The sequence below is a fragment of the Alosa sapidissima genome, chromosome 1, assembly GCF_018492685.1.
Source record: "Alosa sapidissima isolate fAloSap1 chromosome 1, fAloSap1.pri, whole genome shotgun sequence".
Classification (NCBI taxonomy): domain Eukaryota; kingdom Metazoa; phylum Chordata; class Actinopteri; order Clupeiformes; family Clupeidae; genus Alosa; species Alosa sapidissima.
The window spans coordinates 45,581,107-45,608,826 of record NC_055957.1 but is presented as its reverse complement, the minus strand read 5'-3'; the positions used below and the strand labels follow the sequence as shown (position 1 = coordinate 45,608,826).

Below are 27,720 nucleotides of genomic sequence, written 5' to 3'. Positions count from 1 at the left end.
TGACTTAGCTAACTTAGCTAATCATTTTAAGCAGTTTTGCTAAAAATGCTAACTAACATGCTAACTATGCTAACCATGTGACTTAGCTAACTTAGCTAATCATTTTTAGCAGTTTTGCTAAAAATGCTAACTAACATGCTAACATGCTAGCATGCTAACTATGCTAACCATGTGACTTAGCTAACTTAGCTAATCATTTTAAGCAGTTTTGCTAAAAATGCTAATTAGCATGCTAACATGCTAGCATGCTAACTATGCTAACCATGTAACTTAGCTAACTAGCTACAGTGGGTAGGAGTCATAGTTGATGACAAGTAACAGTTACAATGGCTGAACAGTTAAAAAGTTCAGTAGTTTAAAGGGTTAAATTGTTTAATAGTAAAATATTATAGTGAGGACTTTTATTTTGAAACAGTTTTTGGCAGAGGAAGCAGTTGAACAGGATGTGTAGTCTTAATAGGGCCAGTTTGTATGCTTAAAGCCTGAGACTGGCAGTTGGTCCAGGTGGCCCGAACACCTGCCATAGGATTCTAATTGCTTAACGGCTCTATTGTGATGTCATCAGCCCATGTTAAGTCTATGGGGAAATTTTGAACAGTTTTTAATTAATAGTTTAAAAAGTATAAAAGTTACAAAGCTGAAAAATACATAGCACCCATGTCCTAAGTAAGACCTACGTAACATAGTTTGAATGAAGTTTCTACGTTAAACGGTTGAAGCTGCATTAAATGCGTTAAAAGAAGAAGAAGAATAGAAAAGCATTTCCTGAAGGAAATACAGTGCATGAAAATGCAAAAATATAACGTAAAAAAATCATACAGAGTAAAAACAAACTATATTGGTTGCTAAGTAGATGAGGTTTAATATAGTTGGAATGACTGAACAGTTAAATAGGTGGATAGTTTAAATGGTTAAATTATTTAGGTAGATAGTTGACGATAACTGACAGTTGGAATGGCTCTAATGTTTGCTAGCAGTTATGCTAACTATGTTAACAAAGATAATAATGTTAACCAAGTATGCTAACTAGCATGCTAACAATGTTAAAATGCTAAGTATGCTAACCATGTGACTTAGCTAACTTAGCTAATCATTTTTAGCAGTTATGCTAACTAGCATGCTAACTATGCTAACCATGTGACTTAGCTAATCATTTTTAGCAGTTTTGCTAAAAATGCTAACTAGCATGCTAACATGCTAGCATGCTAACTATGCTAACCACATTACTTAGCTAACTTAGCTAATCATTTTAAGCAGTTTTGCTAAAAAATGCTAACTAGCATGCTAACTATGCTAACCACATTACTTAGCTAACTTAGCTAATCATTTTAAGCAGTTTTGCTAAAAATGCTAACTAGCATGCTAACATGCTAACTATGCTAACCACATTACTTAGCTAACTTAGCTAATCATTTTAAGCAGTTTTGCTAAAAATGCTAACTAGCATGCTAACATGCTAGCATGCTAATTATGCTAACCACGTGACTTAGCTAACTTAGCTAACTAGCTACAGTGGGTAGGAGTCATAGTTGATGACAAGTAACAGTTACAATGGCTGAACAGTTAAAAAGTTCAGTAGTTTAAAGGGTTAAATTGTTTAACAGTGAAATATTGTAGTGAGGACTTTTATTTTGAAACAGTTTTTGGCAGAGGAAGCAGTTGAACAGGATGTGTAGTCTTAATAGGGCCAGTTTGTATGCTTAAAGCCTGAGACTGGCAGTTGGTCCAGGTGGCCCGAACACCTGCCATAGGATTCTAATTGCTTAACGGCTCTATTGTGATGTCATCAGCCCATGTTAAGTCTATGGGGAAATTTTGACTAGTTTTTAATTAATAGTTTAAAAAGTATAAAAGTTACAAAGTTGAAAAATACAAAGCCCACATGTCCTAAGTAAGACCTACGTAACATAGTTTGAATGAAGTTTCTACGTTAAACGGTTTAAGCTGCATTAACTGCGTTAGAAGAAGAAGAATAAGAAGAAGAAGAAAAAGCCTTGGAATAACAGTACAGTGCATTTTCATGCACTGTAATAAGTAAACTTAAGAAGAACAATAGTGGGCTTGCTGGATCAAACCCACTAATAAGTAAACTTAAGAAGAACAATTGTGGGCTTGCTGGATCAAACCCACTAATAAGAAAACTTAAGAAGAACAATAGTGGGCTTGCTGGATCAAACCCACTAACAAGCTTATTTTTCCCCATAGACTTTCCATTAGCACTATGACATCACAATGGACTAATTAACTTGATTTGCACCTGTATCAACTTCCAGCTGCTCACTACTAGGACCCATCAAAGGGCCAGTTAAACTGATTGCACCTGTATCAACTGCTTTCTGCTTAACTAGGCCAACTCTCTGTGTCTCCATTCTACAAGGATATAAGGCACATTCCATCCAACTTTCTATCCATTCATCCTCTTCAAACCATTCACTCATCCACCCATTAACCTATACATCAACATCCATTAAACAATCTGCCTATCAACATCCATTCAACTTTCTGTCTATCAACATCCATTACACTATCTACATTCAACTTTTAAACTATATACTCTGTCTCAGGCTTTAAGCATACAATCTGGCTCTGTTAAGACTACTATTTCCTCTGCCCACAACTGTTTCAAAATAAATGTCCTCACTACAATAATTCACTATTAAATAATTTAACTATTTAAACTACTCAACTATTTACCTGTTCAGCCATTTAAACTGTCAGTTGTTATCAACTATGACTCCTGCCAACTGTTTTCAAATAAACGTTTGTTTGGCATTTTATGTTAATATACAGTATGTTTATTTTCATGCACTGGTAATTTCCTTGAAATTACATTTTCTAGTTAGTATTTGTTTTTTCTTTCTTTTTTTCTGGTCTGCAGGGGAAGCCGACCAGTGGACATTTCTTCTCTGTTATCTGTTTGTCTGTCTGTCCGGATTCTGCTGCTACCTAAGGCTGGACAGGAAGCACTGTGGGTGAGCTGAACAAGGAGTGTGTCGTAGTGTAACCTGAGTGGTGTGCGGTTTGTGCTTGCGTCACTTTTATTGGCTCATGAGTGTGTTGGTTTATGTGTGATACATTTAGTGTGCAACTTGAACTATTTATTCACTTGACGGCTAATCTTTTAAAATATGTTCTTGCTATTTGTGTAACTTAGTTACCGTTGTCCATGCCTGTTCTTGCTATTTGTGTAACTTAGTTACCATTGTCCATGCCTGTTCTTGCTATTTGTGTAACTTAGTTACCATTGTCCATGCCTGTCCCACTGCCCTGTGTAGTATTCCTGGTTAGAGCATTTTTAAGATCGGTGGCAGAGAACTCTGTTGTTTGTCTATGAATTTAGTGCCTGCTAATAATAAAAGTATTGCCTTTTCACATTTCTGTGGTTTATGAGTCTGGGGGGAGTTCATTGGCCTATAGTCCTGTTAAAGGGCCACGACAAGAACCTTGCTCTAGAATCTAGTTTTGGTGATGTGACATGAATATTAAGTTGAGACAAACATTTCCCAAGATTCCTAAATACTATTTTTATTTTAAGATGGCATGAATTGGCCCACAAGCACAGAAAGCTGTTTTGTGTGTTGAAGCTGTTGAGAATACAATTGTTGCATTCAATTCTCTCTCTGTATAACCAGTATAACCAGTATGGGCTTGCATACAGTAGATGTGATCTTGACTTCCCATAAATTGGATGTTGCTGGTGTTATCAGATGCCAATATTTGCTCTCTCTTCTCTCTCACAGACCGCAGTGTAAAACTGTCTCTGCTTGGCAGACAACTTTGCTTGCCCATCTAGTTTGTCTTCCCGCATGTGACATCAGAGTTATGATGCATATGAGGAAATAGGGAAGCTTTGCTGTCCTCTTTGGTCAGGAAACCAGGCAAAAATCACAATTAAAGAATGGTTTAAAACAATTCATCATTCAGTATGTTTAACAGCAATGTCATTTTTTGTTTCATAAATTGTGTATATACAACCTCCAACATTTCAAAACTATATCGATATTTGTTTGTACTATGAGTCATCCCTCCTCATAGAGTGTGTACTCTATACAACATGAACAAGGACCCAATAACAAGAGACCATTTGAGACTAACACTAGGATGTAAGCCTGTGTTTTTTGAAGAAGTTCTAATCTAATAATCTAAATGTGTAAATAATCTAAAGATTATCGTTCTTCAGATCAGAATCAAGCTGTGCTCTTATCATAGTAATACCCGCAGGTTTACCAACATGTTTATGATCTGAGGTGGAATATTCCAACTAGCTAATAATATCAAATATGACGAAGTGATCCCTCCATTTTCTGGGCTTTCCAGTCTGAGAGATGACTGCTGTCAACGTTGAACTCAGTGATGAGCCACCAGACACCAATTTCTAATATATAATATAATATAATATAATATATATGTAATATCAAGTAGGATTAACAGACTTTTCCAAAAGGTAGAGACAGGGGATCCTAACTCTTTATCTGTAGTGTAAAGATTGCTGATGCTTCTGATGACATCAATGATGCTGTTGCAAGTGACTGGAGGCTGATGGTGGTGAAAGTGGTTGGTGGTATAGTGACTGTGATTGCTTCCAGCTGTCAGTCACACAGACACACACATATACATACATATTGGAATTTCATTAAGTATCATTATAGGCAAAAGAAAGAACATTTAGGTCTGCAATTGTCATCTCCCAAGACCAAAGGCCAAAAAGTTTGTTTAGATTGTAATGTATTTGAAGTTTTGCAACATGTGTTCAACTGTCCATGTGAGAATGAAAAACGAATGAGCGCGCAGCACTGATCAGAACATGTTTTGCTGTACTCCAACAAGTTCATGCTCTGTCATTTTATACACCATGTCTTTTATATCATGCCTTTATGTTCCATCTGTTATTACATTGCTACACTAGGTCAAGTAGGGACTGGGAACCCAGCACCTCATAAAGATCAACACCTAGACTGAAACAGACTGCCTGTCTGCATGTCTGGCACCTCCAGTGATCTCCATGTAATGTCAAACAATAAACAATAGCTTGAGTGGAATTCAGTGACATCAACTGTTTGCATCCAGCATGTGAGTGAGTGTGTCACTAATGAAATATGTAATTGAATACTGGTGATATTATTATGACCGTCGCGCAGCGAAGCGGCGGTCATATAGGTTTAGTCAGATTTTTTTATCTTTTTTTTTTTCCGCATTTTTTCGTATTTTCCGTCAAGGATTTCCGGGACACTGTAAGACCGGGGTACACGAAACTTGGTGGGCATGTAACCCCACATGGATAGCATGGAACCATCACTTTTCGTTTTGATCTGTAGCCCCCCCGCTGGACTGGACCCCCCGAAAGGAGGGTAGGGCAGACACAGTTTTCTGTGAATATCTTGAGAACCGTAGGGCCTAGGATGACCAATTTTTTGCGTATGTTTGCCTCCAGGGGTCATGTAAACCCATTCCATATTCACACATGTGCATAAACAGATGCACACGCACACACAAACATTCACAGTAATCCTAAGTATGACACATACTCACACAGTAGACATATATACGCATGCATGCACATGCACACACACAGGCACATAAACAGGCAAACACACAAGCACATACACATGCACGCACACACACACATAAACATAAACATGTACATGCACACAATTCAAGAATTTCTCAGAATTATGAAGAGGCAAGATGGGGGTGGGGTTGTATAAAATGTATATTACATGTGAAATCTATGAACTAATCATGTTTTGGTACTTGTTGTCTAGCAGATACCAGTGAGAATTGAGTGTGCATAATGCAATTCAGTGAGACAGTTAGAATCATTAGAAGCCTTTCAGCGTGACTTATTTTTGTGGAAAACATGTGCTGGACTGGGCGGCGGTCATATTTTGTACCGCTCTGCAGTACATCTAGTTAGTAATGATCATTACAGGAAATGCCTCTGTCACTGGAAATACCAGTTCCATGTCAATAAAATGCACCAACCGGCCTCTTTGTATGGACCCTTTCAAGAGAGTTCCATTATCAGCATCATAGTTGGCCCCACAAGACTTCCTTTTTAACATTCCATATGTTATCTTAATGCAGAGGAAGTAGGTTGGGGCCCAAATAGAACGTTCAAGCATTGTTTTTGTTTTTATTGCTGAAAGGGTCTATTGTCTCCTATCATACTGTATGTTTTTGGATTATTGAATACTTGACAAAGGTATACAACCTACAGTACAAACAACATGTATGATACAATATTATAGAAAATTGTTAGTCTGTCACAGTGACACATGCACCAGTATAGTGTCCTGATATATGGTATGATAATAAAGGTCTTAATGGCCGTTTTTGTTTTTGTTTTTAAAAAGAAAGGTGAACTCTACATTTTATTGTACCAATGAACAAAATCTACAGTGTCTTGAAGATAATGCAACTTAATTTAACGATTTCATATTTTGGCATTACCGTTCATCCACCTTGGAGTACAAAATGATCACATCTACAAAACAAAAGAGTCTGACCGACAGTACACTACACATCATTAATGAGTCAACAAATCCTTCTTTATAGAGCTGACATAGCCGCAGTCCTCCTTCCATTACTGACTGAATGCATTTTGAATATGATTTGGAGATACTGAAATGAAATCTAGATGTAGGCCTTTATCAATTTGACTTTGCCCAAATGTTCATACATAATACAAGGAAGATGGAGTGCTGAGGATAGACTTTATCTTTGAAAAGCTTTGGTGCAAAAAACAAAACAAATTTCAGGGACATGTCAGGCTGCTTAATTCTCGGCTACTGACATCATCAAGTGAAGTCTTCCTTTGCCTGGAAAAACATTGTCTTCAAGGAAGTGTCTTACAAAAATTCATGTCCATCACCGAGAAGAAATGTCCTCATACCTCTGCTGTGGAACAGTGATGATGTGCAGGCCGTGACCCTGCCCTCTTTGGTGTGTGAGGACGTTCAAATAGCCTCTCTCAGACACATCCTCACACCTTTCAAAGTACCGGAGACGGATGAAACAAGGCTCTGCAGGTGAGACTCTCGTTTAAGGTGCTTATTGATTTACTGACAGATTCAAGAGTATAATAATAATAATAATAGTAATAATAATAATAATAACAAAGGGGGAAATCTTTCAATGCTATGCTATGTAAATCTACTGTAATGTAGCATTTTATTATCTTATAATAAATCTTATGCAATATTACTGTTATATTCCCACCAATAGAATTTGCAGTAATTTGCTGACAAAATATCAGTCACATATCTAGGTTAATTGTGTAAGTCAGTTGTTATCATTTTTAACAGTTTTTTTTATGAACACGGTTTCATTTAATTTACTTAAGACTCATCTTCAAGTCATTGTTCTGCCACTTACGGTTTTGGCTGTAGGAATGGGCGGCAAACTAATCTTTCTGGTGACTTTCCTGATTGGTTATCTGACAACTGGAATCAGAGGAGATGGGCCTTTCCAAATAACGGCCACCAACGTAAGTTTCATTGAAGTTTAACATTGCTTCCTACTACAAATGCCACATTTGACAATCTGACCACTCCAACAGCCACTAATGTAAAGCTTTACATTTAAACATGGATGTAGGCTACATTGTACATTACACTGTAACCAGGGCTTAAAGGAGAATTCCGGTGTGATATTGACCTAAAGTGTATTGAAACATGATACCGAGTGTGAACGTATGTCTCATAGCCCATCTCGGCTTGTCCCCTGCACTCCAAAATCTGGCGCTAGTTAGCCGATGCTACCAACAGCTTTTTCAATAGTGGTGCTTCGGCATCGGGCTAGCCATGCAAATAAATCACTGTTTTACACCCATTTACGAGGCTCAATGTATCTCCACACTTCATTGGTAGACTTCCGAGGGCCCTGACATTTAAAACGAGACATTGAGAACTTTGAAAAAGCACTGGTAGTTTACTTACAAGACGATTTATACAGACAGTATCTTCACGAAGTTTAGCGTTTGCAGCCATCTTGAATTTAGTCACGATAAGTCGAGCAACGAGTAAGAATGAACAGGTATGATAAGGGATCAGATTCCAAAAATAATTCAGTGGAAATGCATGGATTCCAGTTTAGCAGCAACTGGAATCCATGCATTTCCACTGAATTATTTTTGGAATCTGATCCCTTATCATACCTGTTCATTCTTACTCGTTGCTCGACTTATCGTGACTAAATTCAAGATGGCTGCAAACGCTAAACTTCGTGAAGATACTGTCTGTATAAATCGTCTTGTAAGTAAACTACCAGTGCTTTTTCAAAGTTCTCAATGTCTCGTTTTAAATGTCAGGGCCCTCGGAAGTCTACCAATGAAGTGTGGAGATACATTGAGCCTCGTAAATGGGTGTAAAACAGTGATTTATTTGCATGGCTAGCCCGATGCCGAAGCACCACTATTGAAAAAGCTGTTGGTAGCATCGGCTAACTAGCGCCAGATTTTGGAGTGCAGGGGACAAGCCGAGATGGGCTATGAGACATACGTTCACACTCGGTATCATGTTTCAATACACTTTAGGTCAATATCACACCGGAATTCTCCTTTAATTTGAGCCGGAACACGACGGCCGGAACATGTTCCGGCACCTCCGACGTTGGATCCGGAACCTTTTTTATTGGATCCGTCAATTAAGTCAATATAAAAAATAAATCGCCTAAACAAAAAATAAATAAATTACTGTTTGTGTAGTGTTCAATGTTGATATATTTCTTAGCCTATTCGTCTTTAGAAATAGGGGAAAGACCAAACAGGATACAACAAGCTAATCGAGGATTTGAAAGTTCTTTATCCACAATATTGGTCACAGGAGGGTGACGCGCTGTTCGGGGAGAGAAGTTGAGACGCTCTGCCAGCAGTTTTGCATCGATAGCCCGCGGAATGTCATCAGGGCTTACCATCTCCTCCCCATTTGCCTTGTCGGCCCGCCGCTTGCCCGGTTCAACCCCTTTCCTTACGTGAGGTCATGGACATAGCCTAGGTGTAGAAAAAGAAGCAGGGTAATGGAGGCCGGGGGTCTGGATACTGTATGGGCCATTTTGGACAAGTAGGCTTGGCTACGGTAGGAAGAAATCGCGCTTCCACGCTAGTTGATCATTGATTACTGGGTGTGGGTGGCCATCATTGCATCATTGCGCCGAGGCTATTAGCCCCTTGTTGAACTGTTTTGTTGGTTCCCCTATCCTGTTTTCCCGGTGCGCGCTTGTGTGTGTGAGTGCGCGCGCGTGAGTGTTTGTGTCTCCCGCTCCCTCTCTGTGTCATATTATGTGTCAGTTCCGATGTGTTTTGATTGGGGGGAGGTGTCCGGGGGGATAGGGGTTCAGATAGGTATTCAGATGTGTCAATCAGAAATTACTGATATCATTCCACGCTGTATCTAGTTGATTATTGATTAGCCTACTGGGTGGTCATCATTGCAATAGCATACTATAGCCTATATGGTTTTTTTTTCGGCCTATGCGTAGAGTAGTTTTTTTCCGATAATTTTATAATGGATAATTGCTTTTTTTAAATTTATTTTTTTACATTTTACACCCATGCAGTGCAGTGTGTTGCAAGTTCTGAAGTTAATAAACATTGCCCTGGTGTACACACCGCGTTGTTTAGTTTTTTTTAGTCAGAGCTATGTACTGTACGCAGGTTTTTTTGTTGTTGGTCCGTAACCTGAAATCCCCGTTTTGAGTCGCCGGATCCACCCCCCTTTGCGCTCCGGCACCTCCCACTTTACAAATGAAGCACTGACTGTAACATTACAAGACCAACCATTGTAACGAGTTTCAAAATGCCCTTGTGATGAAAGTTACAAAAGTTCATTCTGCTGTTGAAGACATCATAATAATAATTCACGAAGGAAATTTAATTTAAGGTAAGTTAAGATAATACTGGGCAAATGTCCTGTTAAGGAGTTTTAACCTTGTCAGCTACGACCCTCATGTCATTCAAGAGGATATTCATGAGCTGTCTGTCATTTCCAGGTGAGCATCACTCGTGACGGTTGCGGTTCCACCAAACTGTGTTTGGGAGAAGTTGGCTGTGACCCTGCCGGCAATGTTCTGTGCTCCTTTATCTCTTCTAAGGTCGTAAATGCTAGTACTTCAGACGTGAAATTTGAGCTCTTTGGGAACTCCACTGGATACATTGCTCTGGTGCTCACCACTAATGTAGACCAGGTAATTATACTTGTACATGTCCATCTTGTCTTGTATAGATAGATATATATTTATTAATCCTTTCAGAAATTGATCTTGCATCATACAGCTCATCAGATAGACAGACAACAGACGACAACATGATCACTAAACCTTTCCATAACCCCACACAAAAACAACACACAACACCTAGTATCTCTACATTATAAAATAGTAAAGTGCCGTATCATTAGTACATCTTGTATATATGTTGTCCAACACCAACCAACACAACACACTGACATGATGGCACACTGTATACTGTGTAACATTACATGTTTCTGGGCTGATTTCCCTATTCATTGTGTGACTTACTACATAACATAATGGACTGAATTGTGAGATTATCTGTCTTGCTCTACAGGGGGGCGGTTTGGTGTTTGTTTGTTCCAGGGATCCATTCAATACAACCAGGAACTTCTTATTCCGCACAGCTACACAGATTGGCAAAAATGGTAACATCACCCTAACCAACTCGGTGAGTGTTCCGTCTGATTTGTCTTGTTTGTTGGCATTCTTGTCACGTATCCTTGTATGACTGTGCCCAAGCCAGTCTGGAAGTGTGCTACCACTAACAAACCCATATGTGTCTGGTGATTTATCTGCATGTGGGTGTTCTCTAGCCAATAGTGGAGGACATCACATACAACTTCAACAGAAGCATCAACGGAAGTTTCCACCAGTGTACATTCACTGCCCGGGGACTGAGCCAGGCCATCAATAATCGCACCTCTGAAATCAATGTCCAAGCTTCCCTTATCAGGGGTGATGTCAGCGGTACGGTGAACTTTAAAAAATCACACCTTTAAGAAAACCCATGGTTTTAGGAATTATCATCTTCAGATTATGGCCTCTGAGTATAGACAGTGTACCAATCAGAGGTTGCTGCCCATAACCATTGGATATGTACCAGACCTGTCTTACCTTCCGTGTGTTTGTCTCGTCTATATTTGCAGCTGGTCCGTCATTTGTTGCCCCTGGTGCTACAGACCTGCTCTTCATAACCAATGGTTTGGTGGACTTGACGAAAATCACTACAGGAAATTCTCCTGCTTTTGACCCAGCTGCTAATTTGGGAACTCCTACAGCCACTATGGTAAGACAGCTTTCCATTGTAGCATTGCGATGCGTTGGCCATTACACTATAACATGGCTTTCAATGGAGCTCTCATGATGCATCATCTGATGTTTTCATATTTTTTCTACACTTTCAGTATGTTTATTGAGGTTAGAGCAGAGACGTGAGTTTCCTATTGTGAAAAAGCCACCTAAGTGACATGGTTCAGTTAATTTCAACTTAATTCAGCTTTATTGAATAGAACCGTTAATGGCAGCCATATCCTCCAAGCATAACTTTATTAAGTCTACAGATCGTATTTGAGAGCCTTGGATGTGTTGTCGTATCATGTTATCCAGGTGGCTAATTCATGTTGTCTGTGGTCATTTCCAGGTGAGCATCACTCGTGACGGTTGCGGTTCCACCAAACTGTGTTTGGGAGAAGTTGGCTGTGACCCTGCCGGCAATGTTCTGTGCTCCTTTATCTCTTCTAAGGTCGTAAATGCTAGTACTTCAGACGTGAAATTTGAGCTCTTTGGGAACTCCACTGGATACATTGCTCTGGTGCTCACCACTAATGTAGACCAGGTAATTATACTTGTACATGTCCATCTTGTCTTGTATAGATAGATATATATTTATTAATCCTTTCAGAAATTGATCTTGCATCATACAGCTCATCAGATAGACAGACAACAGACGACAACATGATCACTAAACCTTTCCATAACCCCACACAAAAACAACACACAACACCTAGTATCTCTACATTATAAAATAGTAAAGTGCCGTATCATTAGTACATCTTGTATATATGTTGTCCAACACCAACCAACACAACACAATGACATGATGGCACACTGTATACTGTGTAACATTACATGTTTCTGGGCTGATTTCCCTATTCATTGTGTGACTTACTACATAACATAATGGACTGAATTGTGAGATTATCTGTCTTGCTCTACAGGGGGGCGGTTTGGTGTTTGTTTGTTCCAGGGATCCATTCAATACAACCAGGAACTTCTTATTCCGCACAGCTACACAGATTGGCAAAAATGGTACCATCACCCTAACCAACTCGGTGAGTGTTCCGTCTGATTTGTCTTGTTTGTTGGCATTCTTGTCACGTATCCTTGTATGACTGTGCCCAAGCCAGTCTGAAAGTGTGCTACCACTAACAAACCCATATGTGTCTGGTGATTTATCTGCATGTGGGTGTTCTCTAGCCAATAGTGGAGGACATCACATACAACTTCAACAGAAGCATCAACGGAAGTTTCCACCAGTGTACATTCACTGCCCGGGGACTGAGCCAGGCCATCAATAACCGCGCCTCTGAAATCAATGTCCAAGTTTCCCTTATCAGGGGTGATGTCAGCGGTACGGTGAACTTTAAAAAATCACGTCTTTGAGAACCCATGGCCTCAGGAAATGTATCATCTTTAGATTGTGATCTCTGATTAAGGTGTACCAGAGCTGTCTTGCTTTCAGTGGTTTTGTCTCATCTATATTTGCAGCTAATGGGTTTGATGCCCCCGGTGATACACTCTTCAGAACCCCTGGCATCGTGGACCTGGCTAATCCTCGCAACGCAACCATAAATGCTACTACTACTACTGCTACTCTTACTACTACCATCCCTGCTACTACAGCAGGCTGTTCTTCCCTCATGCATCCACTGACTCAAGGTACAGTAGATATATGCAGCCTTGCATTTTCTTCCCTTCTGGAAGAATTTGAGGAAAGTATAAAAGAGTTTGTTGTCAAGACTGTACAAGATGCAGTCATGTGGTATGCCCTCTGTCATTATCACATCGGAGGTGGGGGATGTGTGTTGCTTATTTATCACAATGTGTCTACTTGTCATTTGTCTTGTCTCAATGTAAATTTAAGCTTTCTACATTTGTGTCTGTTGTTGTGGATTAATTTGTCTTTTTATTGCTCCCTTGCTTAGCAATGGCCATCCTTGTGAGTGTCCTAGCTCTTCGCTTGTTTTGAAGGGAACCTGATGAAGGATTCAAGAAACATCAGTTTCACTGACATTGCCACTCTACTCGGATCAGATTTCCCATTTGTCCGGGGGAAGCCATAGTAGCATTAGCATGCCATAGCACATTCGGGTCTAGTACTCACTGTGGTCATTTCCAGAGCCCACTCCTCATCTCCTCTAAGATCTTCACTATCCAGTCAATAAAGGCTAAAAAGCCCAGTTAAAAACTTTGTCAATTTACCTTCTTATTGTCTCTTATTACATAAAGCTATAAGACAACTGTGATGACCAGAGTCAATATTGGACCTGTGATGCTTCATAAAAGCATCTAAAAAGCGTCTAAAAACCCTGCTGTTTCAACCCTCCAGTTTGTGACATAGGAAGATAGTCAGCTCTTGAGGGGGCATTTCGCATGCAATTATTCATTAGAACACTACAGAACACAACGGTCTCAGACCTTCATAATTACCACCAAAATGGAAATGTAAAGTCGATTTTAAAAGTGATAAAACGCAAATAATCTTGCAATATTTCGTGAAATAGTCTTGTGGAAATTCTTCCATCACCTCATCCATTGTGTTAATGAAATTAAATCAGTCAATTGTCACGAATAGAACATTACAACGAGGATCAAAAATGATATTGATCCCTGCACTTCACCCCAACTATTAGCTATGGCAAACGGGGAAGAGCAGGCGTTTTACGTTCATGTATGCCTGCGGTGGAATAGTGGACACCCACATCGTGCCTCGTTTGCATGGCACCGTGCGTAATCCACGTTTTTTAGGAAAAAAGTTCGCACACTCCTTGGTACTCTTTTTTTTTAGTTTATTTTCTCATTATATGGCAGATGACGTTTCGACCATGCGGTCTTCCTCAGATTCACTTGCCATCCGCAAAAAAAAAAAAAAGAAGAGTACCAAGGAGTGTGCAAACTTTTTTCTTAAAAAACATGACTTTTTTGTTCAGCACCTGGGATGTGCACAAAGTCTCCTTGAAAGTGAACCGTGCGTAATCCAGCCTTTAGGCTACACCCCTGATATTGGTCTGCCTAAACATAACAAATAGGCAAAATGCATTTGTGCGGTGATTGCTGACTTAAATATCCAACCATTCATGATTTCACAAAATACTTTGTGATTGTGTGTTGACGGTATTGATTGAACAATGTTTCTGTGACAATGCACTTACTGACATCTAAGAGAGAAAGAGAGAGAGAGAGAGAGAGAGAGAGAGCAAGAATGACAAATGGACTTTGAAGTGGTATAAAGGGGTCAATTTGACTGCGGAGGGTTACATAAAGCATGACTGTACCTATCTGACATTCATGTGGAGCCATTTTTAGAGTCCGAGACTGAGGCCTCCCACAGTTCCTGACATACAGTACAATGTACAGTACACAGCGTTTCCCTCTCATCATCCACGGCAATCGCACCAGTTACATCATCATTGTTATTAAAATAAATGATTTGACCGCATTATTATTTAGAATTATTTTGAATCTTCACACTTAATTCCAGTAATATTTTAAGACCACCTCAATTGAGTGGCCATTATATTTGGAGCCTTTTCCACTTTCCACGATCATGAGTTTGTGTGATTCAAACACAAACATATTATCATCCACATGAACACCAGAGGGCATCAACAAGTCAAAACGTTATATTAATATTTTTTAAATCACCCCTGCTACAAGTAGGTTACACTGAATTGGTGCCTGCTGTGTAAGTAGCTCTTGATTGGCCAAAGAGTGTTGAAATGTTCCGTATTCTGCAAATGAAACTTCATTTGGGGTACTTTCTCTTCCTTCTGAATACAGGAAGTGCAGGCCATGAGTCTGTGAAGGGAGGAGTTCAAAGTCATGCCAAACAGATTCTGCTGAAATCTGGCAAAATTACTGAGCTCCATCGCACAGCTGTCACTGCCTGGAGGGGGGAGGGAAGGTCATGGAGGGCCATTGGTAGCTTACGGTCCCTGACTGACCCTCACATCAACAGCAAAGCCAAGCTGTCAGTATGGTGGCATTACTCTGCCCATGCTTCCTTGCGCAAATCTGCACAGAAAATCATAAACCTCTGCCACAAGGGATCCCAACAGTGGCACTGTCACACTTATGGTCTCTCAAACATTATAGAGTTTTGGTCTAAAGCTAGGAAACATCTCGTCTTAAAAAGCCTTGCAAACACCAACTGCCCAACTGGCACTGATAACAGCTTGCCGAAATGCTAATTTTATGTTGTTGGTGATGTTATGCTGCAAAGGTTTTTTTTACAGTACATTTCCACAGGGTGTTCTGACCCAAACCAGAGCATAACCTGAATGGCCAGTGGGATATATTCCATCAAAATTCATTTTAAGATGACACCAATGTTTTTTGTTCAGAGAAACTATGTTTAAAAAGACCCTTTTTGCTTCAATACTGGCCTACTTTGCTTTTACAGTTATGATGATACCACAACATAACAACTAGTGACAGACTTATAACTCTTAAAGACATATCTTACAGGACAAATTTATAACATGAACTTCTTGAGTGTTAACCCCATGTTTGTGTTGTAATGTCTACCCGTTTAGCCATGAGAACCAGGAGAGTTACAGTTATGATCAAACACAAAGTACCAAATGCTTAATTATTCAGCTGCTTTGACCTTGTCACTTGAGTCAACACCCAGAGGTCTGTCTTCAGTTGCAGCTGTGCTACCCACAGCATGGTGCCAAGATGCGATGTGCACCAGCAAATTTGCCAGCACTTCCATCCTGGTTAATACAGTCAAGGGAAGGGAGTTACACAGCCTGCAAATGGCCTCACCATCATGTAGCTGCTCACTGCACAGGATGTGGGCAGACTAACAGCTCTGTTCTCTCACATGAAAGTTTACTTTGGTCATAATCATCCAGTCGGTTCTCAGATGCCTTTCCCACCCACAGTGATTTTCTCCCCACAAACTGGTATGGTCATCATCATCATAATCTCTCTCTTTCTCTGACTCTCCCTCTCTCTCTCTTCTTGTTTTTTCTCTTCCACTCCTACTCTCCAACCCACTTCACTTTTTCCCTCACCCTGTTTCGTATTTCTCCCCCTTTCCACTGTCTCCTTTCCTCCACACTCCATTCCACCTCTCTTTTCAGGGGATATAAATAACTGGCAGAGAGAGCGAGAGAGAGATGGCCCCTTGTCTCATCACACCCCCTCTCTTCACCTGTGAACAAAGCACTTGATGCACTACAGCCTACCATTCTCACTTGTTTGTGTGCTCTCACTCGCATACACACGCACACACACACACACACACACATTCATAGATGCATGTCAACAACACGCAAGGATGCAAATACTCAATCACACACATTCTAAGCTGCAGGCTACTCTGAGCATTTGTAAAGTTCACAGAAATAATGTGCAATTTAGTGTTGTTCACACATAACTTAAGCTTGCATTCCAGTGTCAAACAGAGGAGCTATTAGGTAATCCTTACTCCTTTACATAACTCTTTTACATGCCTCTGGCTATATTTTAGTATAGGTACGCCTTAAAAACTAGTGAGTCACACACTCAAACACATAAATCTCTATTTTTCACTCAAGTGGCAGGAAACATGGATGTGGGCCATCTACACACAAACACAAATCCCACAAAGAAACACAAGCAATATTAACCGACACAACAGTACTGCTTCATGCAATGTAGAATTAGTCATTTATGCTTGCATGGAAGCGATTATTTTTATGATGCTTTTTCCTGGCATGATTTCTGCCACAATTAGCTCCCTCTGGTATAGGGGTATTTTTAGAGACTTCAAATAGACTGTTCTATTTCTGGTGATGAAGGGTATCTAGGTTAAATGTATTGCAATGACTTTGATGAATCCTTCATTTGTGGGTTAGAGTGTCCAATTGACAGACAGTCGCTAAACCCAGGAGACGTATTCATGAATTCTCTTGACCCTTAACATAACCAGAATAAAGAAGTAATTCAAACTTAACAAACCGTAACCAATAATATCATTGGTAGTCTGTCTACATATAGGCTAGTCTTTAATAAAATAATGGATAAAAACCAAAACAGCCCATACAGTCCATTTGTCCATTCACCCCCAGTTTTTAATTATTAGACTTTGTGGACAGACCACTTTGACACTTTGCCCTACTGAGTGTCTGCCAAAATCATAAACAACAAAAAAGTCATAGTTTACACCTTACAGTGGACCAGAACAAGCAAAGTTTGTAAGCAAATATTTCAAACAAGATATAGTAGTTTATCTGCAAAGTTAATGTGCTCATTGAGACGTGGTAGTGTTGAAATACACAGATAAAACCGGACTTTTTTTCTCTACCAAACTGCCATTCAAAATTGTCCATTCTTCTGGAATTCCAGGTGGCTTATATTTTCATATCTAATAGGGGTGTAAAGGTACACGTATTCGTACTGAACCGTTTAGATAGGGGACGTTAGGTCAGATGTGTACCAAATGTACCGAATGCAGTCTATAACAGTAATCCACAGTAAGCTTTTTTGCCTGTGGACCATGTTTCAACATTTCACATTTTACAGCTTTTCAAGGTACACCCCGAACCGTGATTTACCGTTACACCCCTATCTAAATAACTTTCTGTCATCACTCTACCACAGTGCTGTCATTTCTAGAACAGAAAACAGCCTATTTCAACCTTAGTCAGATTGAGATTACATGTGATTGTAAAAATTGAGCATGCATGAAATTAAGTTCTCAAAGTTTAATCAGGGTTACAGCTGATGTGCTTATATAACATCCTTGTGCTTTTTTGATTTCAAACATGATTTTTACAATGGTTGCATGATAAATTGAGAAGATATGAATTTTGAGAAGATATAAAGTTTAACTGAGTAGAGAAACAGTGTGATTAATTGTATAGTAGTATATCCAATGTAAGAAATGCCCTTTTTCACTCCCAGGAATAAAGATTAATTTACAGACTGTCACTTCCTATAATCCCCTTAGCTACCCACCCATAGATTAGCTTCAGAATTGGTCTTTGCCTTCTTTCTCTGTCCGGCTTTCTTTATTTGCCTCTTTCACTTCACTTTTTTTTCTTCTGAAAGCGTCTGAACTGATTCTGTATGGCCAAAGCAGCCTTCTCTGTTTCCGGAGCCTCCAGGTCGATGTCGATCTCTTCCTCCTGTTCCGCAGGCTTCCCTGCTGAGTTGGATGCAGTCTCACTGGGCACTGTGGACAATAGGAGACACACACACACAACAGAACTGAGTGCTGTCTAACCCAATGGCTCCGGTTGAAATATTTAGGAAACACACGCCGAAAGGGAAATTAAGAGGAGAGGTTTAGGGACCCGAATTCATGCATAGTATTTAATACACTGACACATGGTACACAATGTGGCATTGCAAGAGAGTTGTGCCAACGCTAGCTGATTTGCATGAAAGATAAACTTCAGTGGATATCTGGACAACACAGAGTGCTTTTGACAAAATATAGTTAGCTATAGTTATCTACCTGACAGAGTCAAATCAAGTCAGTCACTTAATTTTTTATAGCACATTTAAAAACTACAGGAGTTGACTAAAAGTGTTTTACAGTCAAGGTAAGCAAATAGACAATACAATATAAGTAAGTATAAGTATATATACTCTTTTGATCCTGTGAGGGAAGTTCGGTCTCTGCATTTATCCCAATCCGTGAATTAGTGAAACACACTCAGCACACAGTGAACACACAGTGAGGTGAAGCATGCACTAATTCCAGCGCAGTGAGCTGCCTGCTACAACAGCGGCGCTCTGGGAGCAGTGAGGGGTTAGGTGCCTTGCTCAAGGGCACTTCAGTCGTTCCTACTGGTCAGGGTTCAAACGGGCAACCCTCCGGTTACAAGTCCGAAGCGCTACCACGGCTGCCCCTAATATATACATGACTGAAAGGAACAGATACTGTAATTGAAAGTATCAAGTAGCTGGGCTACCTAAAAATGACAGGTCCCTGTCAAGACATGCATCCTTAAATTTCAGGACCATGAACCATGAATGCTGTTTTTCAGTGCCATCTGGAAAATTCTATCCTCAGGTAAATTCAAGTCTGCTTTAATTTTGGAAGTCCATTTGGAATTATATGAGTCATGACATAGCGACGCAGCCTAAATGTGTCTCTACATGACTCACACTGCACTGTGCCGCAACAGCAGAATAAATAAGAGTCTGAGTAGCGTTACTGTAGGAGTCAGGTTATTCTTCTTTCAACATCATTCTAAATCCAATCCCCGAAAAATGTAGGAAAAGGATCAGCAGTTCTTTTTGTGACACTGAACTATCCAACAGTGTAATGTTTGTTTACTCAAAGAGATGGGATGGAGAGGGCCTAGAGGAAGGCAAATGACACACGGGATGACTCAGACATGGAAGAAAGACTAAAGAAAGCTCTGGAGGAGGACGGAAGAAGGAGAGAGAGGGTAATGAGACAAGCCACCAAGGGCTAAAAATATGACAGATAGACGGACAGAGAGACAAAGGCAGAAATTGGATGTAGGACAAACATCTGAAAGTAGTAAAGCAAGCACAAAACATACCTTTGTTGTCAGTCGAAGGAGCCTGTCCATCAGAGGGCTCTCCAACTGTTGTTGCCTACAACAAAGTCAACAGAGCAGGCTGAGTAAAAGAAAAGGTGGTGGAGTAGACAATTCATACATCTGTATCTTTCACAGAAAGACCTCACAATGGCCCCATCAGACACACACATGTAATTTTGAGGAGAATAACATCAGCATCAAACCTGTGTTGTGATACTATATGATCCATAATCTCCTGTTTAATCCTGATCTGACGTTCTTTTTTTTTTTTCAATCTGGCCTGATGGCATGATTCCCTACAGAGAATCCCCTCTATGTCACTCTGAATTTCACCTCTTAGATTATGGTTGTAAGAGGAAATCTGAGGGAAAGAGAGAGACAGAAAGACTGCCTTTATTGTGTCTATGCATCTGTGTCTTAATGCATCCTCTGATATCCTGTAATCGCTGCAGTTGCATTCAGATCTCAATGGGACTCTCCTGGTAAAATAAAGGATAAATGAAAATAAAATCTGAAAGTGGAAGCACATCTGGTGCCAGATAAATAATATAGCTGTCACTGCTGCACACTTTTCTTTGATAAAATGAGTGGAGAGATGGGAAATGGAAAGAGTTAAAACTGAACCTTCCTGTGAGAGCATACCTTTTCTCTGTCCTTATTCCATTCCTTCCATCAGTTTCATATGTAAAAATAGAATAACTGGCACCCTGCTAATCTAATTATGAAATGAAAAACGTGAAATATTAGCCTTAAGACAGTGGCCTAGATTGGTCTGTGTGGAAAGCCTGCCCACATACATAAGTGTGAATATCTTTCCCCTTTTGCTTCTCCACTTCATTTTGCGGTTGTGAGGTCTTTTTAGTTCATTTTCTGAATTCAAGTGTGAAGGAACATAGCCATGTCTCAAGTCAGAGTACAACAGACCTATGCCTTATCCTGATTGCGTTCACAATGGCCAAACAATAAAATGGATCAGCACTTGTTCCTTCATGTGTGTGTGTTTAAGTAGCCTATAGGCTACTTCATTCAGTTTGTAACCTACGGGAGAGATGGAGGATGGGTTAGCACAATATTAGCCTTGTTCCTTCATCTGTGTGTGTTTAAGTAGGCTATAGGCTACTTCATTCAGTTTGTACAGGGGAGATGGAGGATATGGGTTAGCACAATAGGCCTATAGATCATTTTCTGTTGCTGCCTCAGCCTCTCCTTGATGGACACTATAACACTCAATTTTGCAGCAATGAGTTATTTTGCATGCAAGATTGTTGCAGTCCCTTTCCTCTCAAAAGCCTACCCATTTCCTCCACCTCTCAAAACATGTCACATAAATTGTGTTCATTCTTTTAAGACTTCTCCTGCTACTATGGATTAGGCTAGATTCTTACAAAAACGACTGCTTCCATATTTATGTTTAGACAAGAAGAATCCACTGAGAAACTGATTCAGAGACCCGAGTGTAAGTCAGTCTTTCACATCGATTCACATTGCCCTGAGTTCACTGAGTTCACGTTACTACGAAAAACCCCAGCGACTCCAAAGCTGTCCGCTGGCGGTGAGGCTGTGCAGAACGCATTTCAATGGTTGCGAATGTCTGTGGTTGCAAAGACAAGTTTGACAAGTTTGACATCTTAAGCAGTGACAGAACATTATAGCACGTATAGGCTGCTAGCCTATTGTAGCTTAACAACTTTTTATGATGCTCTCAGTGATTGCATAGCGGAAGTATCGTAGCTATAGCCTAGTCCCCGAAGATATTTATCGTACCAGCAATCATGCCTGCGGGATGTTAAAATTCACTCGCCTCCTTTCAAGACGAATGACCAGGGGTGGATATCGGGATTGCTCCTCCTTAAACATTTGGAAAGTTTAAAATAAAATAAAAAAAACCTTTGTGGAAATGAAATAGAAACTCACCTCACTCATCTTCAGATGTGTCGAAATGCGCCCTTCAGTCAATATGTGAATCAATCGGGGGAGCTCCTGGACTGAAATGTACGGAAATGTAGGCTACGTATCCTTTTGCAGGTGCACCTATGTTGGCCGTTGATCAATGAGATAAACCAAAACCTGTTATTCCGCAGCAAGAGGGTCAGATTGACTCCAAAGTTCGTCACAAACCAGACTAATATGGTCCTCTGCAAACGAATTACACTAATCCGCTCTATGAAAAGACTGAATTTCAACTAATCTCTCTCTCTCTCTCTCTCTCTCTCTCTCTCTGTGTGCGTGGAGGCGCGTTCATCAGGATTGCTGATCTAATCATCTGTGTGCTCACATATTCCTTTATGACGCAATAGTCAAATGCAATGCAATTACGCATTTTCATCGTTGTTTGGTGTTGCCTTTATCAGTAACCCTCAAACAAACAATAAAAATATGCGTGCTTGCGTGTGGCTGGTCTACTACTACTGCATAGCCTATAGTCTATGGGAAAAGACGTTATTACTGTAACTTGTACTGTAACACTGTTCTGTTATCCGAAGTCTTCTTCTTCTTCTTCTTCTTCCCACCAAATGTCTGGGTCTAATTCAGCTTTAACCGTTTAACGTAGAAACTACGTTCAAACTTAACGTAGGTCTTGAAAAGGACACGTAACGTAACGTAGGTCTTGGCATGGGTGTTATTTCAGTTAGCCTATTAGCTGGTTTGATTTGCATTGAGCTCAATGAGCATCAAACCAGCTAATAGGCTAACTGAAATAACACCCATGCCAATCTCTAGGTATGGTGAAGGGTATTTGATGATGTGGGGCTATTTAAATTCCAAAGGCCAAGGTAACTTTATCAGGATGCCCAGTATTCTGGATCCATGAAATAACTCGCCTTTAAAAATAAAAATCTGCCTGTCTCTATGGGAATTTAACATAGGGGTGCCAATACTTATGACCCCTGTATTTTAAGGAAGAACATTTATTTATTTTTTGTAATTGATACATTATTCATTCACTAAGAAAATTGGTGTCCTTAAAGGTTAGATATTTCCTCATTTTTCACTTAAGGCATTAAGATCAATTTCCAAAAGATGATTTTATATTCCTCTTTTCAGTCAACTTTAGAATGGGAGCCAATACTTTTGGCCAGCACTGTAGGTTAGAATCTTAATTTTCACACAGCACAGCTCAGGTCTAAAAACAGAGGTCTAACAACATAGCTAAGTTTCACAGATGTCACAGCACATGATTCAAATGTATGCATGCTTCATATAGTTGTCGGCAATGACAATGCACCTTTGCGATTGTTGAACTTTTATTTTGACAAGTTGTTGTCATTCTGTCTTCCACATTCATGAAAGGTTTGGTATGAATGTTGAGTCATGTCTCATGAAAGTCATGAATGCTTTATATGCAGTTTATGACAGCTGCTATGAATGTGTTATGAACTCACCCGTCAAGTAAAGTGTTACCGACCTACTCTAGGATGTACTACAACTTGGAAGCTTGATTCGTGTGCCAGGCTACACTTTAAATTTTAGGCCAGAATAATGCAGAAATTAGTAACGTTAGCCTAGGCCAAGTAAACATACTCTGTAGCCTATGTTGACGACACAAACGTTATACCTCAACTTCTGTACGTGTGTTTTAACAATACTTTGGTCATATGGTCCGTTTCCAAACAGTTTTTTATCAGGTCCCTTTCCACAGGTGTATTTAATCAAGAGCCAGATAGTATCTGTACAATATGATTAGGCTAGACTACTGTATCTGGTTAACGTTAACGTTGGTTAGTGAGCAAATGTAACGTTAACGTCGGTGATTAGCTGGGAGCAATGTTAGGTTTGATTGTCGTTAGCTAACGTTATCGAAACCTACGGCTAACCGGTCACTTTAAAGTTGACGACATACAGTAGCTGCTAGGCCTATTAACGCTGATAAGGTGGGTGCTAACGTTAACTATTTCCCTAACGTTATAACGTTAGTTTGGCTATTTGTCACCTATCATTTCATACAACATAATGTTTGACGACATAAATGAGTCAAATGCCAAAAATCGGACTACTTACCGTGTCTGTAATTAGAGAAGGACAGTCAGTTACGAGCAAGTAGCCTAAGACGAACGTTCAGAAGACTCACAGCTCCAGTGGTAGAGGTTGATTGCGTTCAGCTGCAGGTCACGTCATAATGCTAAAAGTTGCCGCCAAAGCGGTCAATGTTAACTCAATGGGAATTTGTTGGTCTTTTATCGTAAATATCTCAAAAAGTATAAAGTTCACAAATGTAAAAAATACATTGTACAATTGTCCATTACAAGACCTTTGTAGGAGTGTTTGAATGACGTCAAACGGTTCAGTGGTTTTAGTGTCATTAAACGTCAAACTTGGTCGGAAGAAGAATAATAAAAGACGATAACTAGAAAAGCATTTCCTGAAGGAAATACAGTGCATGAAAATTCAAAAAATATGATGTAAAATATCATACAGAGTAAAAACAAACTATATTGGTTGCTAGGTAGATGAGGTTTAATATAGTTGGAATGACTGAACAGTTAAATAGGTGGATAGTTTATATAGTTAAATGATTTACTTGGTAGATAAGGTTTAATATAGTTGGAATGATTGAACGGTTAAATAGGTGTATCATTTAAATGGTTAAATTATTTAGGTAGATAATTGACGATAACTGACAGTTGGAATGGCTCTAATGTTTGCTAGCAGTTATGCTAACTATGTTATCAAAGATAATAATGTTAACCAAGTTACTTAACTTAGCTAATGTTTTCATTTTTAGTAGTTATGCTAACTATGCTAACTAGCATGCTAACTATGCTAACCATGAGACTTAGCTAATCATTTTTAGCAGTTTTGCTAAAAATGCTAACTAGCATGTTAGCATGCTAACTATGCTAGCCATGTTACTTAGCTAACTTAGCTAATCATTTTTAGCAGTTTTGCTAAAAATGCTAACAATGCTAGCAATGTTACTATGTTAACCATGCTAACTAGCTACAGTGGGTAGGAGTCATAGTTGATGACAAGTAACAGTTACAATGGCTAAACAGTTAAAAAGTTCAGTAGTTTAAAGGGTTAAATTGTTTAACAGTGAAATATTGTAGTGAGGACTTTTATTTTGAAACAGTTTTTGGCAGAGGAAGCAGTTGAACAGGATGTGTAGTCTTAATAGGGCCAGTTTGTATGCTTAAAGCCTGAGACTGGCAGTTGGGCCAGGTGGCCTGACCACCTGCAATAGGATTCTAATTGCTGTGATGTCATAAAGGGCAATGTTAAGTCAATGGGGAAATTTTGATAGTTTTTAATTAATAGTTTAAAAAGTATAAAAGTTACAAAGCTGAAAAATACATAGCACTCTTGTCCTAAGTAAGACCTACGTGACAATGTTTGAATGAAGTTTCTATGTTAAACGGTTGAAGCTGCATTAAATGCGTTAGAAGAAGAAGAATAACTAGAAAAGCATTTCCTGAAGGAAATACAGTGCATGAAAATGCAAAAATATGATGTAAAATATCATACAGAGTAAAAACAAACTATATTGGTTGCTAAGTAGATGAGGTTTAATATAGTTGGAATGACTGAACAGTTAAATAGGTGGATAGTTTAAATGGTTAAATTATTTAGGTAGATAGTTGACGATAACTGACAGTTGGAATGGCTCTAATGTTTGCTAGCAGTTATGCTAACTATGTTAACAAAGATAATAATGTTAACAAAGTTACTATGCTAACTAGCATGCTAGCATGCTAACTATGCTAACCATGTTACTTAGCTAACTTAGCTAATTGTTTTTAGTAGTTTTGCTAAAAATGCTAACTAGCATGCTAACATGCTAGCGCTAGCATGCTAACTATGCTAACCACGTTACTTAGTTAACATAGCTAATCATTTTTAGCAGTTTTGCTAAAATTGCTAACTAGCATGCTAACATGCTAGCATGCTAACTATGCTAACAATATGACTTAGCTAACTTAGCTAATCATTTTAAGCAGTTTTGCTAAAAATGCTAACTAGCATGCTAACATGCTAGCATGCTAACTATGCTAACCATATGACTTAGCTAACTTAGCTAATCATTTTAAGAGGTTTTGCTAAAAATGCTAACTAGCATGCTAACATGCTAGCATGCTAACTACGCTAACCATGTGACTTAGCTAACTTAGCTAATCATTTTAAGCAGTTTTGCTAAAAATGCTAACTAACATGCTAACATGCTAGCATGCTAACTATGCTAACCATGTTACTTAGCTAACTTAGCTAACTAGCTACAGTGGGTAGGAGTCATAGTTGATGACAAGTAACAGTTACAATGGCTGAACAGTTAAAAAGTTCAGTAGTTTAAAGGGTTAAATTGTTTAACAGTAAAATATTATAGTGAGGACTTTTATTTTGAAACAGTTTTTGGCAGAGGAAGCAGTTGAACAGGATGTGTAGTCTTAATAGGGCCAGTTTGTATGCTTAAAGCCTGAGACTGGCAGTTGGTCCAGGTGGCCCGAACACCTGCCATAGGATTCTAATTGCTTAACGGCCGTATTGTGATGTCATAATCATAATGTTAAGTCAATGGGGAAATTTTGATAGTTTTTAATTAATAGTTTAAAAAGTATAAAAGTTACAAAGCTGAAAAATACATAGCACCCATGTCCTAAGTAAGACCTACGTAACATAGTTTGAATGAAGTTTCTACGTTAAACGGTTGAAGCTGCATTAAGTGCGTTAGAAGAAGAAGAATAATCAGAAGAAGAAGAAAAAGCCTTGGAATAACAGTACAGTGCATTTTCATGCACTGTAATAAGAAGAAGCCTTGGAAGAACAGTATAGTGCATTTTCATGCACTATAATAAAAAGAACAGTGATAATAGTCCATTGCATTTACATGCAATGCAACAAGGTTATTTTCCCCCATAGCCTTTGTATTAGCACTATGACATCACAATGGACTAATTAACTTGATTTGCACCTGTATCAACTTCCAGCTGCTCACTACTAGGACCCATCAAAGGGCCAGTTAAACTGATTGCACCTGTATCAACTGCTTTCTGCTTAACTAGGCCAACTCTCTCTGTGTCTCTCCATTCTACAAGGATATAAGGCACATTCCATCCAACTTTCTATCCATTCATCCTCTTCAAACCATTCACTCATCCACCCATTAAATTATACATCAACATCCATTAAACAATCTGCCTATCAACATCCATTCAACTTTCTGTCTATCAACATCAGGGGTGAAAGTAGTTTTTATTTCTTGGTGGTACTATGATATAGAGTTATAATGCGTGCGCAAAGCGCGCGCCGAAAATGTCACTTAAACTAATTATTTATTATTTATTTGTTTGTTTATTTACTGTATTATAGTCTACTTATCACGCATTCACTAGGACTTCTTATCACTCTAGTATCACTAGATATCTTTAACCCACCTGTATCTGTTTTTGATTATGAATAAATTGCAAACACTTAATTTCAACATTTATTTATTTATTTAGCCTAGTTACTCTGCTCGCTCCCACTTCCAATTGTTTTTTTATATAGGCTACTGTATATCATGAAACACGTTTCTTTGAGTCATGCCTTTTTATTTGGGAGACTGCAACATACTGTAGCGTTTCACTATCGTGAACTGGTTTATTCCCACACAGCAAAAGTACTCCGCGGCGGAATGACGCCTTCCGGAACGGACCCGTATCGGAGTCCAGATGCTCTCAGGAACGGATCCGCTACGAAGGCGAATCGCGGACCCGCCGTGGCTCCGCACTGCATCCACTCCGCATCCGCGATTAAAACCTTACCTCCGCAGTGGGTCCGTTTGGGATCCGCAAATTGATACATACATCCGCCGCGGACCCGCAACGGACTCAAAGGCTCATCTGGCCCGGGTCCGTTTTGGACCCGTTTATCTCATTTTCAAAATTCCTTCTGTTCTTGCTGTAGGATAAAACTAGGCAACTATAGGATAAAAGTAAAACTATCACTA

The 27,720-nt window shown here is 39.4% G+C and overlaps 1 protein-coding gene across 2 annotated transcripts; it reads left to right on the top strand.

Annotated features, from left to right (window-relative positions):
* The first annotated feature begins 6,891 nt into the window (after nt 1-6,891).
* On the top strand, nt 6,892-13,490 carry LOC121704694 (putative ferric-chelate reductase 1). 2 transcript variants are annotated; one of them, XM_042085139.1, is made up of 11 exons: nt 6,892-7,028; nt 7,389-7,486; nt 9,988-10,182; nt 10,565-10,678; nt 10,824-10,977; nt 11,157-11,296; nt 11,651-11,845; nt 12,228-12,341; nt 12,487-12,640; nt 12,778-12,948; nt 13,215-13,490. In XM_042085139.1, exons 1-11 carry the CDS (start codon nt 7,010-7,012, stop codon nt 13,256-13,258), a joined length of 1,398 nt encoding a protein of 465 aa, XP_041941073.1. In that variant the 5' UTR covers nt 6,892-7,009; the 3' UTR covers nt 13,259-13,490. The 2 variants fall into 2 exon arrangements, with proteins under 2 accessions (XP_041941073.1, XP_041941074.1); XM_042085140.1 differs by having other exon boundaries at nt 7,027-7,046.
* The last annotated feature ends 14,230 nt before the right edge of the window (nt 13,491-27,720 follow it).

Excerpts from the sequence above, each read along its gene's own strand:
- LOC121704694 (XM_042085139.1), top strand. Across the intron at positions 10,183-10,564 it reads TCACCACTAATGTAGACCAG|GGGGGCGGTTTGGTGTTTGT; the intron begins GTAATTATACTT and ends CTTGCTCTACAG. Across the intron at positions 12,949-13,214 it reads CATGCATCCACTGACTCAAG|CAATGGCCATCCTTGTGAGT; the intron begins GTACAGTAGATA and ends TCCCTTGCTTAG.